This window comes from Hyaena hyaena, unplaced genomic scaffold (genome assembly GCF_003009895.1).
Source record: "Hyaena hyaena isolate Hyena2069 unplaced genomic scaffold, ASM300989v1 scaffold_378, whole genome shotgun sequence".
NCBI classification, from domain to species: domain Eukaryota; kingdom Metazoa; phylum Chordata; class Mammalia; order Carnivora; family Hyaenidae; genus Hyaena; species Hyaena hyaena.
This window is the reverse complement of record NW_024081009.1, coordinates 1,496,416-1,510,191: the sequence shown is the minus strand read 5'-3', so window position 1 is coordinate 1,510,191 and position 13,776 is coordinate 1,496,416. Positions and strand designations below refer to the sequence as shown.

Sequence of the window (13,776 nt, the reverse complement as noted above, 5' to 3'; positions counted from 1 at the left end):
GATTATAAAGCATGTTTGCATATACTTTCTCATTTCATCATACTCATCTCATTTTATCCTTATACAAGCCTGTACGTTTTCTTAAATTGAGGATAGGATTAATTTAACTAAGGGATATAAGATTTCCTTCCTAGATAGTCTTACATAAAGGCTTTAAACTCTGATTAAAACTTTTTGACACATCTTAAAGGATTTGACAAGGTGTAAACTCTCAGGTGAAAGTGAAGGAGCTCTGACAATCACATTAAAACCCCAGTGAAGCCACCAGGCTGTTCCGAATGTCCCCACTCTATATAGCCCTGAGTTTTTATGATGATGTTTTATGTTTTCATTTCCTCTGCTGGAGGAAACTAAATTCAAATGATAGAAACATATAACAATATGAAGGGAAAATCTTATATTTCCACATTTGCCAAAAAAGCATGGCAGATTTCAGGACTGAAACTGTGTGAAACTTGTCTTTTTACTATTAAGAAAGGACTCACTCAATGAATTAAAAGTGAATTAGACGGCTAGGGGAGAGTTATTTTAGAACAAATTGTTTTTAGGCACTCCAGGAAGTTCAGAAGTTACCTAACTGTAAACAACCAATATTCTAAATTATTCCTACCTATTCATTAAAATAAGTTCTCTAAGGACTTCTCTTAGCTAACTTTTACTATTTTATCAATATTAGTAAAATCTAATTTTAAAATATACTACACTTCTGAATTTTTACTCATTCAGAAAACCTTTTCTCATTTGTCTGAATTACTGTAATTTTTTTCTACATTTTATTTATAACAGTGGATCAATATAGATGAGGCAACATCTTTCAACTTATGCCTGCAGAAACTAATAAGCTTGTATTTCAACACGAGCAAATACCAAGTGGTCAACCTTAAATTTCATAACCTTTTAAATCTGACCTTTCAAAGTTCTTATCATTCCTCTGAAATTAAGGGTAGAATGACCTTAATCAATCAAAATTCTACAGAAAATAAGAAATAATGTCACTGAAATTCTGCAAGCATAAATCAGAGCTTTGATTCAGGTGTAAAGTGTCTGGTGTCTTGTGTGCGTGTGTGTCGTCCATTTACTTCCTTACAACCGACTAGAGCAGAAGAAATCTGAGTTATGAATCTTTTCTACCTGAAGCAGAAATTCCTTTCAAGAGAAAAACAACCAAACGTCATATGAATTTCAGTTGACCATAAACATGGGTTCAAGTACAAATGACATGAACGTCAGGTGTTTATGACTGGATTTTCCACTTGTTTCAGAAAACTTGAAAAAAACAACAACAACAGTCTAACAGGGAAGACTCATTTAGTTGAGTCCACCTGAGTTTATTTAAGTCTAAATCTTTTGAAAAGGAAGCAAAATATAACCAATACTGGCTTTTTATAATACAGAGACAGGGCATTAGAACAAATAGTTGAATGCTGTGGATGTTTTAAAGTTCTATATTGACTTTAGATCATAAGCTTCAAATTAAATACTTATTCGTCCGTCACTACTAGCAAAGCTATAAACATCTACAGCGATGGAAATATTCCAACTGAATGCCTTTTGTTCAGTTGAGGAATCTTGTTGCGAAAACAGTGTTTTGATGACAGATTTTTTTAAATGTAGAAAAGGAAATAGATGTTTGCATTTTTTCTTTCTGGGGCTGAGGGTTAGTGTCCTATAAATCTCTTCTCTGAAGTGCCTAAATAGTCCCTTGAATTAGATATAGCGTAGACAGTGTACAAAATTAAAAGCTATTCGGTACAAAAGACATTGATCACAAGTCAATATGTATTACCTTAAGTTTAAAAGTAACCACATGGGGAAAGTGAAGGAAAGAAAATCAACTATTTGCACTACTTCTTACTTGCAAATCTGAAGGCTAACATACTCTATACAGCGGTAATTAACACTGACAGTGGAAAAAATTGTAACTGCAAATAGTCAACAAATTCAGAAACTCAGACACTGGAAAGGATATATATCGTATGCTCTCAAATCAGCCAATAAAAACAAAACTGGAAATAATTAATATTTATCTAGTTTGTAAGGCACTTCCACATATAGTATCTGATTTAATTTTCACAGAAACCTGATGAGGTAAGTAGTTATTTCCCCTCGACAGAAATAAAAACGTATAAGAACTGTAATGTACAGCCACACCTGCTGACTATAAAATCTGTGATCTTTCCAACATTCCTCATTGCCTCATGTGTAGATAAATCAACGACATGCTTGAAGAAAGTGTGTTTCTTAGTGAGACAATGGCTTAGAGTGACATTTTGGATTGGGACTATTGTGGTAAAAATGACAAGTGACTAAGAAAATAATCTGGTGGCCAGTGCATATGAAAACTTGAATAATACACCAGTCACTGTGGATTATACCAAGATGCACTGATGTGGTCTGAGATGAAAGATCAGTACAGTGGGGAACAATTTTCACATCATTCACACAGTTTTTCCTGAAGTCCCCATCACTTCTAACTTAGACATCTCTTATGGCAAGGAGAAAGGATGAAGGAATGGATGGATGGATGGATGGATGGATAGATGGATTCATTCTATAAGGACCCAAAACTGTATTTCCACACTATCCTGACCTTTGGCATTCTTGAGCTAGAACAAAGTCACTTATATGTAGGGAAATTATGACTTCTGGGTAGAGCTTAATTCAGAATACATACATGAGTTTACTGGTTTGAGTAAGTATTTACCAAACACCTGCTCTGTTCTCAGTATTTAGACCTATTTGGGGTACTGGGGGAGATTCAGACATGAATAAGATATGGACTTAAAGTCTAGAACAGGGGTCAACAGACTTTTTCTGTAGAAAATGAGACAGTAACTATATTGGGCTTTGTAGGAGATGCAGTCCTTACTGCAGATACTCAGCTCTACCAATGTAGCATGAAGGCAGCCACAGATAACTCATAAATACATGGGTGTGTTCCCAGAAAACACTATATATAACACCTGGTGGTTAACTGGATATGGCCTACAGGCCATAGGCTGCTGATCCTCAGGTTGGAACGAGTGATAGGATGTTGCCAACTCCACTCTCCTCAATACTCCACTCGACACAGCTGTCAGAGCGAGCTTCTGTTTTAACACTAAGTCACTGCTATTCTTAAAACTCTTCAATGGCTTAGCACTACTCACAGGAAAAAAGTCCATACTTCTTAGCACAGTATAAAAGGCTCTTTGTGCTCCACTCCCTGCTTTAGTCTCCTGACTTGTTCCTCACGTCTCTCTCTACCTCCCCTCCGCTACCTTTTATGCTGAAGCGATACTGAATTACCCTAACACACCATGCTATTTTGTGTCTCTGTCCCTTTGCCCTCTATCTAAAATGTCCTACACCACTAAGAGACACATCCACCCGGAAATTCCGCTGTGAAGCATCCTCTTACCCCACATATTGACCAGCTCTGACATGCTTTCACTTCCTTAACTCTCCTGTACTTTCTGTTCCTGAATGGGGGGATTAAACTGTGAGCTGCTCGGGGGCAGGCGGTTTACATCTTTTAAGTGTAGCCTTAAGACACACAGCAGCTGGCAGAGGTGCTGAATAAATCTACAGTGAACCAAAGACAATTGAAGGTACCGTAAAGCAATATGTTACTACTTCAAGAAGGAAGACAATACATACGTCTTGAAGGAGAAAAATCAGAAGAGGTTTGAAGAAAGTGGTGGTATGTGAACTAGGTATTAAAAAGGTAAGTAAACATACATGGCAAAGACTTCTGCAAAAGCAAAAAAGTAAAAAAAATAAATTAATGTCTGATGACGAATGAGTACTTCAGTTTGGCTGAAGTAAGGAGCATAACTGGGAACACATTTGGAAAGGCCAGTGTCAGGGGTCAGATCTAGAGGACTTTAAAGATCGGGCTGAGAAGTCTGTACTTTGTGCTGAAAGCTTCTGTAGGGTAGAATAATATGAAACAGGAAGACGAATCCAACAAAAAGTGAGTAGAAACTGAAAGACACCCCAAGACAAAAGTGACATCTGGCAAATGACTTGGCGTAGGACACAGTGGAGTGACAGGAGTTAAAGATAATCCTGAAGTTTAAAGCCTGGGAAACTGGGATGAACAAGAAAATATGAACAAGAAAAGTAGTTAAAAAAAAAAAAAAAGACAGTGTATCAGGTTTTGGAATATTAAATTTGAGACCTGATAAAACATCCAGGTAGAGGTATTTAGTATAAATCTGAAAGTGAGAGAAAGAAACTTTTAAGACGTGAGACGTAAACCTGGGAGGCATCCTTCCATCCCTGAAGAGGAGAGGGAATGATAAAGATTCAAAAGCACTTTATCAGCATAAAAGTATCCTCGTATGTATTTCTATCATAATATCAATAACGTACTAATTTGCAGACAGGTCCATCTGCTTGACTCTGAACTTGAGAGGAGAGGTCATGGTTTATCAGATGATAAACATCCGATGCTGTGTCTCTAGCTTAATGGCAGGTGTTCGGTGCATGTGCTGAATGAAGCAGCCCCCACAATTCCAGCGTTGTAGAGAACCCGTTTCCTATGACGTGCTACAACTTAACATAGCACAAAGATTTAAAAATAAAATCCTTCAAAATCTTCATCTTCACGTGTCTGTATCAGATGGCGTCAATCGAAGGCAAATGTGTCAGCGGTTACCATGGGGCAGATGCCACAATTCTATTTCTTCCTGCCACTCTGAAGATCTGGCACCTGACTATTCCTATTTTTACCATGTCTCTTCTCTATCAAAAGTCAGCATTACCATAGCCCTTGGCATGTTTGAAAGAAAAAAGAAAGAACACTGACATAGTACTTATAGAGCTGCAGGCTCCTGATTTCTTATTGATTTTACTGACCTTTTTTTTTTTTAATGTTTTATTTATTTATTTGGAGAAAGAGAGAGAGAGCACGTGGGAGTGGGAGAGGGGCAGAGAGAGAAGGAGAATCAGAATTCCAAGCAGGCTGTCAGCGCAGAGCCCGAAGCAGGGCTCAATCCCATGAACCTGTGAGATCATGATCTGAGTCAAAATCAAGAGCCGGATGCTCGACCGACTGAGCCCCCCGTTGATTTTACTGACCTTTATGTGCCGGTTCATAGCAGTGGACTGTGCTGCCCGCACCAGGCCCTCCAGTTCAGCCCCGCTGAAATTCTTGGTCTCTACAGCCAGTTCTTTAATGTCTACATCAGCAGAGAGTAACTGATGCCCTCTCATCCTCGCTGTGTGGATGTGAAGGATCTGTAGTCGACCCTTCTCATCTGGTAAGCCTAATAAAATTGAAAATAAAATAGGAATTATTATAATCCCAATGTTTTTCTGATAGGTACTTAAGCAGGTAAACATGTGCTCCTCGTGATATACAACTTTTCTAACTAACGTGAAGTTGTATAACTTTGCTCTTACTAATGAACTCTAAATACACACCTTTCTCCCAATTGGTGACAGACCTACTTACCTATCTCCATTTTAACTTCCAGTCTTCCAGGTCGAAGGAGAGCCTCATCTATCAGATCTGGTCTGTTGGTCATTCCTGAGCACAAATTTTAAAACAAAACAACAAAGTTGAAAAATAAGATAAAATGTCCCTTCGTATAGGTAAGACTAGTAATTTCTCTAACAAGCTAAGACATTCTATAAATATCAAATAGAAAGCCAATTACTTTCAAATAAAAATATTATTTGTTCTTGATCTGTTTTAACGAATAATACCTGAAGACTCTGCTTCAGTATTTCACTACACTGCCAATGAAATATAAATATAATGAAAACTTCAAATATTTAAAAAGAGAATGTACGGTACAGAGAGGATAAGTAGCCTATCAAAGTGAGAGAAGGGCAATGTATGTGAATGTGGTTGGTCTAACCTCAAAGTCCCTCTCCTTTTCTGTAGGCCAATGGTTTTCAACCTTCCTAAGTAGCAGAAGTCTTGTTTAGTTTTAAAAGTCATCTTAAGAAGAATCTCAGTAAATGAAACAGTTAAAAGAAGCAGTCACAACTGAGATGCATGATCGGAAGCTTGCTCACGGACCCTGAGGCACCCCTGGGTCCCTGGAGGCCTATAGGATGCAATTTGAAAACCGCTGCGTTACATTGTGCTATCTTTTTCATCTCTGAGCTATGAGCATACACCCATGAGTCATTAAAACCCATCTTTTATTTGTCCTACTAAGGCTAGACATTAAAACAGTCAAATTCTCCAATATCACTTGATTCTAATTTGGAAACATGGCCAATACAATGTAACTACAACCTACTCAGATCTTAATTCAGAACCTGTAAGTCTCATGTTTTTGAAATCATAGAACTTTTGTTTTTTTTAAAGCAAACATACCGATGACTAAGATGTTGTTCAGTTGCTCTACCCCATCAATTTTGGACAGCAGCTGGTTGACGACAGTGTCGTGAACACCGGTGCTACCGGCCATGCTCCCTCTCTGCTTGCAGATGGCATCGATTTCATCAAAGATGATTATATGCAAACCACTGTTAGCACCGAGCTACAAAGGGAAGAAATTTTATTAAAGCTCATAACTTGAATATACTATTAAACAAACTAATTTTAAAAAATTGAAACAAAGCTTTCACGGATTGATTTTACTACATTTTGACTAATAAATACAGCAAGTATAATCAAGGCTGCTGCCCTCTCAAAGGCATTCTCAGAATTCTGCAAACTGAAAAGGCACTCCAGAACCTCATATTTAACAGCCATAAAACAAAAATACACCTTATTTACTAATGAATGTGAATAGTCCACCAAATAACAACCTGATCAATGACACACATTTCTATTTGAAGGAAGAATTCATAATTATCAAATACATGTCTTAAGTCAGTGAAGGGTAGTAACTCTCTCCCATTTTCCCTGAGTTTTGGTGACAGAACTGTCCCAGTTGCAGCAGGTTTAATGTTTGTTTGTCATTATATGGCTGAACAGTTAACTCCACTCAGAGGCCAACTGGAAAGGGGGTAAACGAAGGAAAGAAGTGAGCATGATTCACATTCTGTTATGTCACATGAAAACAGATTACTTCTTCCTAACAGTAAAGTGAGAACAGAGACAGAGTTTATAGAAGGAATAGTCAAGGGGGTGCGGTTTCTTCTGCATTCTGAGTTTGTTGAGTACAGAGTCATCATTATAAGAAAATAGTTTTATGTACTGTGAACCTTTAATAGATGCAAATACTTTCAAATGCTAATAATTCATTAGGTTAAGTTAACATGGACTTTCTAACAATTTGTAGTCAAGTACTTAAGTCTCCTATTAGGAACCAAAGAAGGAAGTATATTCTATACATTTTCTTTTCTTTTTTAACAACAACAACAACAACAACAAACCCATCAGAGATTAAAAGAACATGTGAAAACCATTACATATGGTTAATATAAATGATGGGTACAATTCAATTCAGGATTAGATATGGTTGGTATTCACGGAACTATTTAAAAAAATTTTTTTTAAATGTTTTATTTATTTCTAGGAGAGAGAGACAGCGTGAGCAGGGGAGGGTCAGAGAGAGAGGGAGATACAGAATTTGAAACAGGCTCCAGGCTCTGAGCTGGCAGTCAGCACAGAGCCTGACGCGGGGCTCGAACCCACGAACCACGAGATCATGACCTAAGCGAAAGTCGGACGCTTAACCGACTAAGCCACCCAGGCGCCCCTATTCATGAAACTTCTAATAAGGGTATAATGTTTTTAATGCTTTTTTTTACTTCATTATAAAAAACATTAGATATTAACTGAGCAGAAGTTGTAAAACAAATGGAAATAAATTAAAAATAAACTATGTGCTATCACACCTATGATATATGCCATATAATACCTAAAGATAAATGCTGTTAACATTCTGCAGATTTACTTTTATATTTTAAATTTATTTTAATTAAAAAATTGGGAACTCACTGCATCTTTTATTCTCTTTAACATAACTATTCTTTGAAAACTATTTAGGGCACCTGGGTGGCTCAGTCAGTTGAGCATCCGACTTTGGCTCAGGTCATGATCAGAGCCAGAGCCTGCTTCACATTCTGTGTCTGCCTCTCTTTCTGCCCCTCCCTTGCTCATGCTCTGTCTCTGTCTCTCTCTCAAAAATGAATAAACATTTATAATTTTTTAAAAACTATTTAAAATTATTATTTTTGTTTCTATTTGCAAAATACATGATTACAGAAAATGTGGAAAAATATGTAAAAAAGTAATCATCCAAAATTCAACTAGCTGGAAATAGCTCATGTTATTAATTTGGTGCCATGTAAGTAGTTTGTAACCCTTTTTTTCTGTCCAGATATTATCTTCGGCCCTTTCACATAGTTATAAATACAACTATAAATATGCAGACAAACTGTAGAAGAGAAAGGTCAATTTTACTTAATAATAAGAAGACTGCAGATAGGTCAGTGAGAAACAATGGTACATAAATGAGGTAAATGGAATCTGTAAGTGAATTTTGGTCATGGAAGTGATGATGACTAAAAAAGCAAAGTCCTACTCTGTCCCTCTTTTTCTCTCTGTCCCTCATGGGATTCTCTCTCTCTCAATCTCTCTCTCTTCTGCCCCTCGATCACATGCACCCTCTATCTCTAAGAAAAATAACAATAAAAATAAAATAAAAAAATGAAGTCCTAGATTTGATTATTGCCTGCATGTGGAAGGGGGAAGTGACAACAAAGATAAGAAATACCTTGTAATTAGGATAAGAAAGATGCAGAATGGAAAGATGCAAAAGAATTTTTTTTTAAGTTTCTACCATGATAATATTAAAGTGTCAACAGGATATCTAATTAGAAATGTCCTCCAGGGGCACCTGGGTGGCTCAGTTGGTTGAGCATCCAACTCTGGATTTCAGCTCGGGTCATCATCTCACGGTTTGTGGGTTTGAGCCCAGCATTGTACTTTGCACTGACAACGCAGAGCGTGCTTAGGATTCTCTCCCTCTCTTTCTGCCCCTCTCCCCCTCAAAATAAATAAATAAACTTATTTGTAAAGTGTTTTTAAAAATCACAAATAGATAACACACTCTTATGATACAGAAATTCCACTCCTTGATATACAGCAGCTCTCCTCATAATTGCCCCAGACTGGAAACCCAAATGCTCTTAAGTGGGTGAACGGATAAACAAACTATAGTACACCCATACAATGGAATATTACTCAATAATAAAAAGAGATGCTTGATACATGCAATAGCTTGGATGTATCTCAAAGGCAATATGCCAAGTGAAAGAAGCCAGTCTCAAAAGGTTACATACTATGATCTCACTTATATGACATTCTTGAAAGGACAAAACTTATAGGAATGGAGAACAGATTATTAGTATCCAAGAGTTATTAGCAAAGGGAGAGTGACCATAAAGGGACGGCATGAGGGAATCTGAGTGGGGTGGAGGGGAGGGGGTGTGGTGGTGATAAATGTTCTAGATCTAGATCTTGGTGATGATTACATGAAACTACACATGTTAAAACTCATAAAACTGAACGCCAGAAGAGAAGGTCAATTTTACTTCATAATAATTAAAAAAAACAGATAAAATATCTTATAATACTTATACTCCACTATTCATACTTGGAATATTTCTCATTCTTTAATGCAATTCTATGCAAGATAGTTTTCTGTTCATCAAAGTTTCCAAAAATTTAACTAGGTTTTCCCCCCCTAAACACTACTTAAAGATTGTTCTCTTTCCACCAATGTTTTAAAAACTAAATTCAAGTATAAAAAATGTAACTTATTTTCTCAATATAGTCATATTTACTGAACAGATGTCTGATGATAAATGACAGCTTGTAGCTTAAAAACAACAACAACAAAAAATCAACACCAAAAACGATTAGCTTTCTAACTGTAGAAAAGACTGAGAATGAGGAATTGGAACTATACCCTCAGCTTTACCAAACACTTCTGGATGGGAGGGTATTCTTGCCGTATTCAGTGCAAAACAAGGACACTCCTGTTTGTCAATAAAAATCTGAGATCCTACACTATTTTATAAGACATTTTTATTCAAGGTTGTCTACCAATTTAGCATGAAACAAAAAGCTGCTACAAAGTATGAATTTTGCTGTTGATGTGCCTTATGTTGCCACTGGAATCATGACTTCCTTCTCAGTCCAACCTCAAAAATCATCTGTGTGGATGGGAAGCCAGAGACAATAGGAACACTGTAGGCCCACAGGACCAATCTGTCTTAAAGATAATTCAGTATTAATTCTGACCTTTTCAGAACCTTACTAATCTTGTGGCCTGTCATCAAGTGCCTTCCCCAACCTAGTCAGTACAACCACATCAATTTTTACAGGTGTGTCACTCAAATAAAGGTAAGTTCTTCTTGCAATAAATTAAGGAGTCAGGTAAGGAAGATGTCAAGATTAATGTTCACAGATTATAGCTGACTCATCAATAAACCTTTTACCAAAGAGTTTAAATCCTTTTTAGTTCACTGGCCTCTAGGTCTGTTCTTACCATCGGCAAAGTCCTCCCCCATAGAAAGAGAGCTGATGCTGTCGCGCCCCTGGCAACTGCCTTTGATAGCGGCTGTTCTATATTTAACTAGTTTGACCTATATGCAAGTGTTCTTCTCCGTGGGCCTGGACTGTCCAGAATCACAGAGGTGATGCTTTTATTATGTAATACACCCCTACCCTTCATGGGGTCATTAGCTGAGTACACCAAGCCCTTGCTGGATGTTAAGAATTGAGAACAGGTATAACTGAAAAAGCTGGCTAGATTAATATCTACCTAGAAATCCTTTGTCAATTCATTAACAATTAAAGTTTTATCATTAATAGTGTCATATTTAAACTGTCTGCAAGTTTAAAAACAGCACCAAAAGTATCTATAGCCATGTGGAAACTATCACAACAGAGTTTATAAAATGCTTCTTTACAGGATATTTTGACTTAACCTGCACCTAGTGTTTAATCTTCAGTACAACATCAGGGTGCTTCAGATACAATTTTAGTTTTCAAGTTTTTTGTTGAACAGTTTCAAATATTTATAAATATTGATATTTCATGACTTTTTATTGGAAGTCTTCCACAGAAGAAAATGGAAAATATATTTTTAAAAATAGAATATATAGAATAAAATTCATTCTATCTTGCAATTACCATATGAGTCCACTGGATTTTTTATAAGTCTAAGATATATTATGCTAGTTCAACATTCTAGAAATTATATCATCATTACTCATTAATTATACCTAACTATCCTAAAAGAGATGAAAATAATAAGAAACTGAAAGAATGATGGAAGTGCTCAGAGGGATAATGAAATAGTGGAAATCAATACCACTAGGCATCACCCTTCAGTTTACCTACTGTGTTGTCCAAAGTACACGACATCTTTCAAGAAGGAATAAAAGAAATCTGGAGACACATCTTTGTTGCCTGGTTTTAGCTTTAACTGAACACTGTTGAGAATTCAGATTTTTTTTTTTTAATTCTCTGGCCATAACAGCAAAGAAAAGAAACTGGACAGAGGAAGATATTTCACACTTATTAGGTGAATCCAAAGATTAATGTAGAGTGATATAAAGGCACCTGAGACTCTAATGAAGACGGTAAAATTCATCATTATAAAATCTCAGACTCTGTTACCTCAGATGATGTTATCTTGCACATATTTTCTCAAACTCAAGAATGAGTGAATAATATATTTCTAAGGACCGCCCCCCCCCCACAAAACCTGGCGTTTTCATCTAGTTACTTATTTAACAAAGATCTTCATTGTGCAATATTTTGTGATAAGAAACTAGATCATCTCATTTTTCTAAAAGGGCACATGACAGTATTCTTGATCATCTTTTATTTTATCTATGCATCACAATCTCCTTGATATGGTTTCAAACAGATGGTTGCTGAAGGCAGGTATTATAGAGAGAGAATGAGAAGAAACAGGTGATACAGACATTAAAAATCTGATTGGCCAATCTAAAAGGCGTGTACAAGTTTCAAAACAATAATGATTTTTGTGACTGTGGACCACCTGGCGGCCATGCATTAAAAGGGTTGTTATGAAGGCAATGTTAACATTTTATTTTTACTGTCAATAAAAATAAGTAAAAGTAGGAAGTGACAGATTAGATTAGATTTAGTAAGGCTATATTCAATAAAACATTAGATGTTGTTATGTTTGAGTATTATTTATGTTGATCCATGAAAATCTATTATTATTCATTTTAGTGTTTATATGATATCCCATTTGTTACCAAGGAAGAATCGAGATTTTACCCCCATTACAAACAGTGCAGTCATCAACCTCTTGGTACAAGTCATTTTGTGCTCAAGCTAGAGTGTTTCTCTGGGTTACTGTTTTGTAGGAAAACTCATGAGTCACAGGGTTGTGCATCTTCATGATGTTGCCAACTTCATCTTCAAGATATTACCCACTTGGTATCTTCCTCTAATTCATACTACAACTAATAATGTATATGAAGCCCTGTTTCTTCACAACTTCACCAACTTTTGGTGCAATTATTTTTTGTAAATTCTCCCAGGTTGTTTACAAAATTATCTCTTGTATTATGCATTTTCCTGAGCACCTTTTCATTTGCTTATCTTCAGTTGGGTTCCTTCTCTGAGAATTGCCTGTTCATATCCTTTGCCATTTTTTAAAAAAATTGTGATGTCTGCCTTTTTTGTACTTATTATACAGGAGTTATTACAGAGAAGTTATTATATAAAATGCCAATTCTTTGGGGATTATATGCATTGTAAATATCCTCTTCGGCTTGAGAGATCTGTATTTAGCGTAATGTGTCAGACAGAATTTTCTTCATATTATATTAATATAACCAAGTTAACATTTTTTTCTTTACTGGATTTGATTGTTGTATCTTAGTAAAGAAATTCTTCTCTAGCCTCAGTTCTTAAAGCTTCTGGACTATTTCTTCCAAAAATATTTTCTCTGGCAAGTTTTAGTTTAATTTTTGCAAATCCATTCTGCAATTCTGTATGATGTGAGATAGGGATTGTATTTTATCTTTATCTAAACAGAAAGCCAATGATCTCGTCCTGATTCATGGAATATTCTTTCCCCTTTGATTTGTATTATTATTCTTCATATAGCAAGTTCTTCCTGTGTTCTGTTTCTTTGGTCGGTTTATACAATAACATATAACTGTCTCAATTATTACAGCTTTTTAGTAAATTGTGATATCTTCTGAAATAAGCCTTCATAATTTTCCAAAAATTTCATGGCTCCTTGAGCTTCCATAAGTAAGTAAATAAATAAATAAAGTTGTCAAATTAAAAAACTGCTGTTAGACTTGATTGGAAAAGCATGAATTTATAAATTAAATGACAGGGCAGACCTGTTATTTTTATGATATTGTCAGTATTCCCACATGTAAACATGTTTTATCTTATCATTTATTAGCTCTTAAAAAAAGATTCTTGGGGCGCGTGGGTGGCTCAGTCGGTTAAGTGTCTGACTTCAACTCAGGTCACGATCTCACATTTTGTGGGTTCAAGCCCCATGTCGGGCTCTGTGCTGTGGAGCCTGTTTCGGATTTTGTGTCTCCCTCTCTCTCTGACCCTCCCCTGCTCACGTTTTCTCTCACTCTCTCAGAAATAAATAAAAACATTAAAAAAATTTTTTTTTAAAGATTCTCAAAAATGTTTACACTTTTCTTCTTTAATTTTCCTGTAAAGATTCAATTCTAGGTACCTTATCATTATGACTGCTGATGTAAGTGAAAAATTTTAAGTTACGTTTTCAATATCTTCAAATTTTCTTTGAGTCTTGCTTTCTGAAGTATTTGAGTTTTCTTTATTCCATTCCCAGCTCT

General features: G+C 36.0%; 1 protein-coding gene across 2 annotated transcripts in view; it reads right to left on the bottom strand.

Annotated features, from left to right (window-relative positions):
• The window catches only part of NSF (N-ethylmaleimide sensitive factor, vesicle fusing ATPase), a 138,899-nt gene that overhangs the window by 49,643 nt on the left and 75,480 nt on the right, over positions 1–13,776 (bottom strand). For both annotated transcript variants that reach the window (XM_039250659.1, XM_039250660.1), the window contains exons 10-12: positions 6,317–6,482; positions 5,441–5,515; positions 5,065–5,252 (exon numbers count right to left, since the gene is read on the bottom strand). In XM_039250659.1, the coding sequence (XP_039106590.1) occupies positions 5,065–5,252; positions 5,441–5,515; positions 6,317–6,482 (429 nt within the window). The remainder of the gene's footprint in view (positions 1–5,064; positions 5,253–5,440; positions 5,516–6,316; positions 6,483–13,776) is intronic.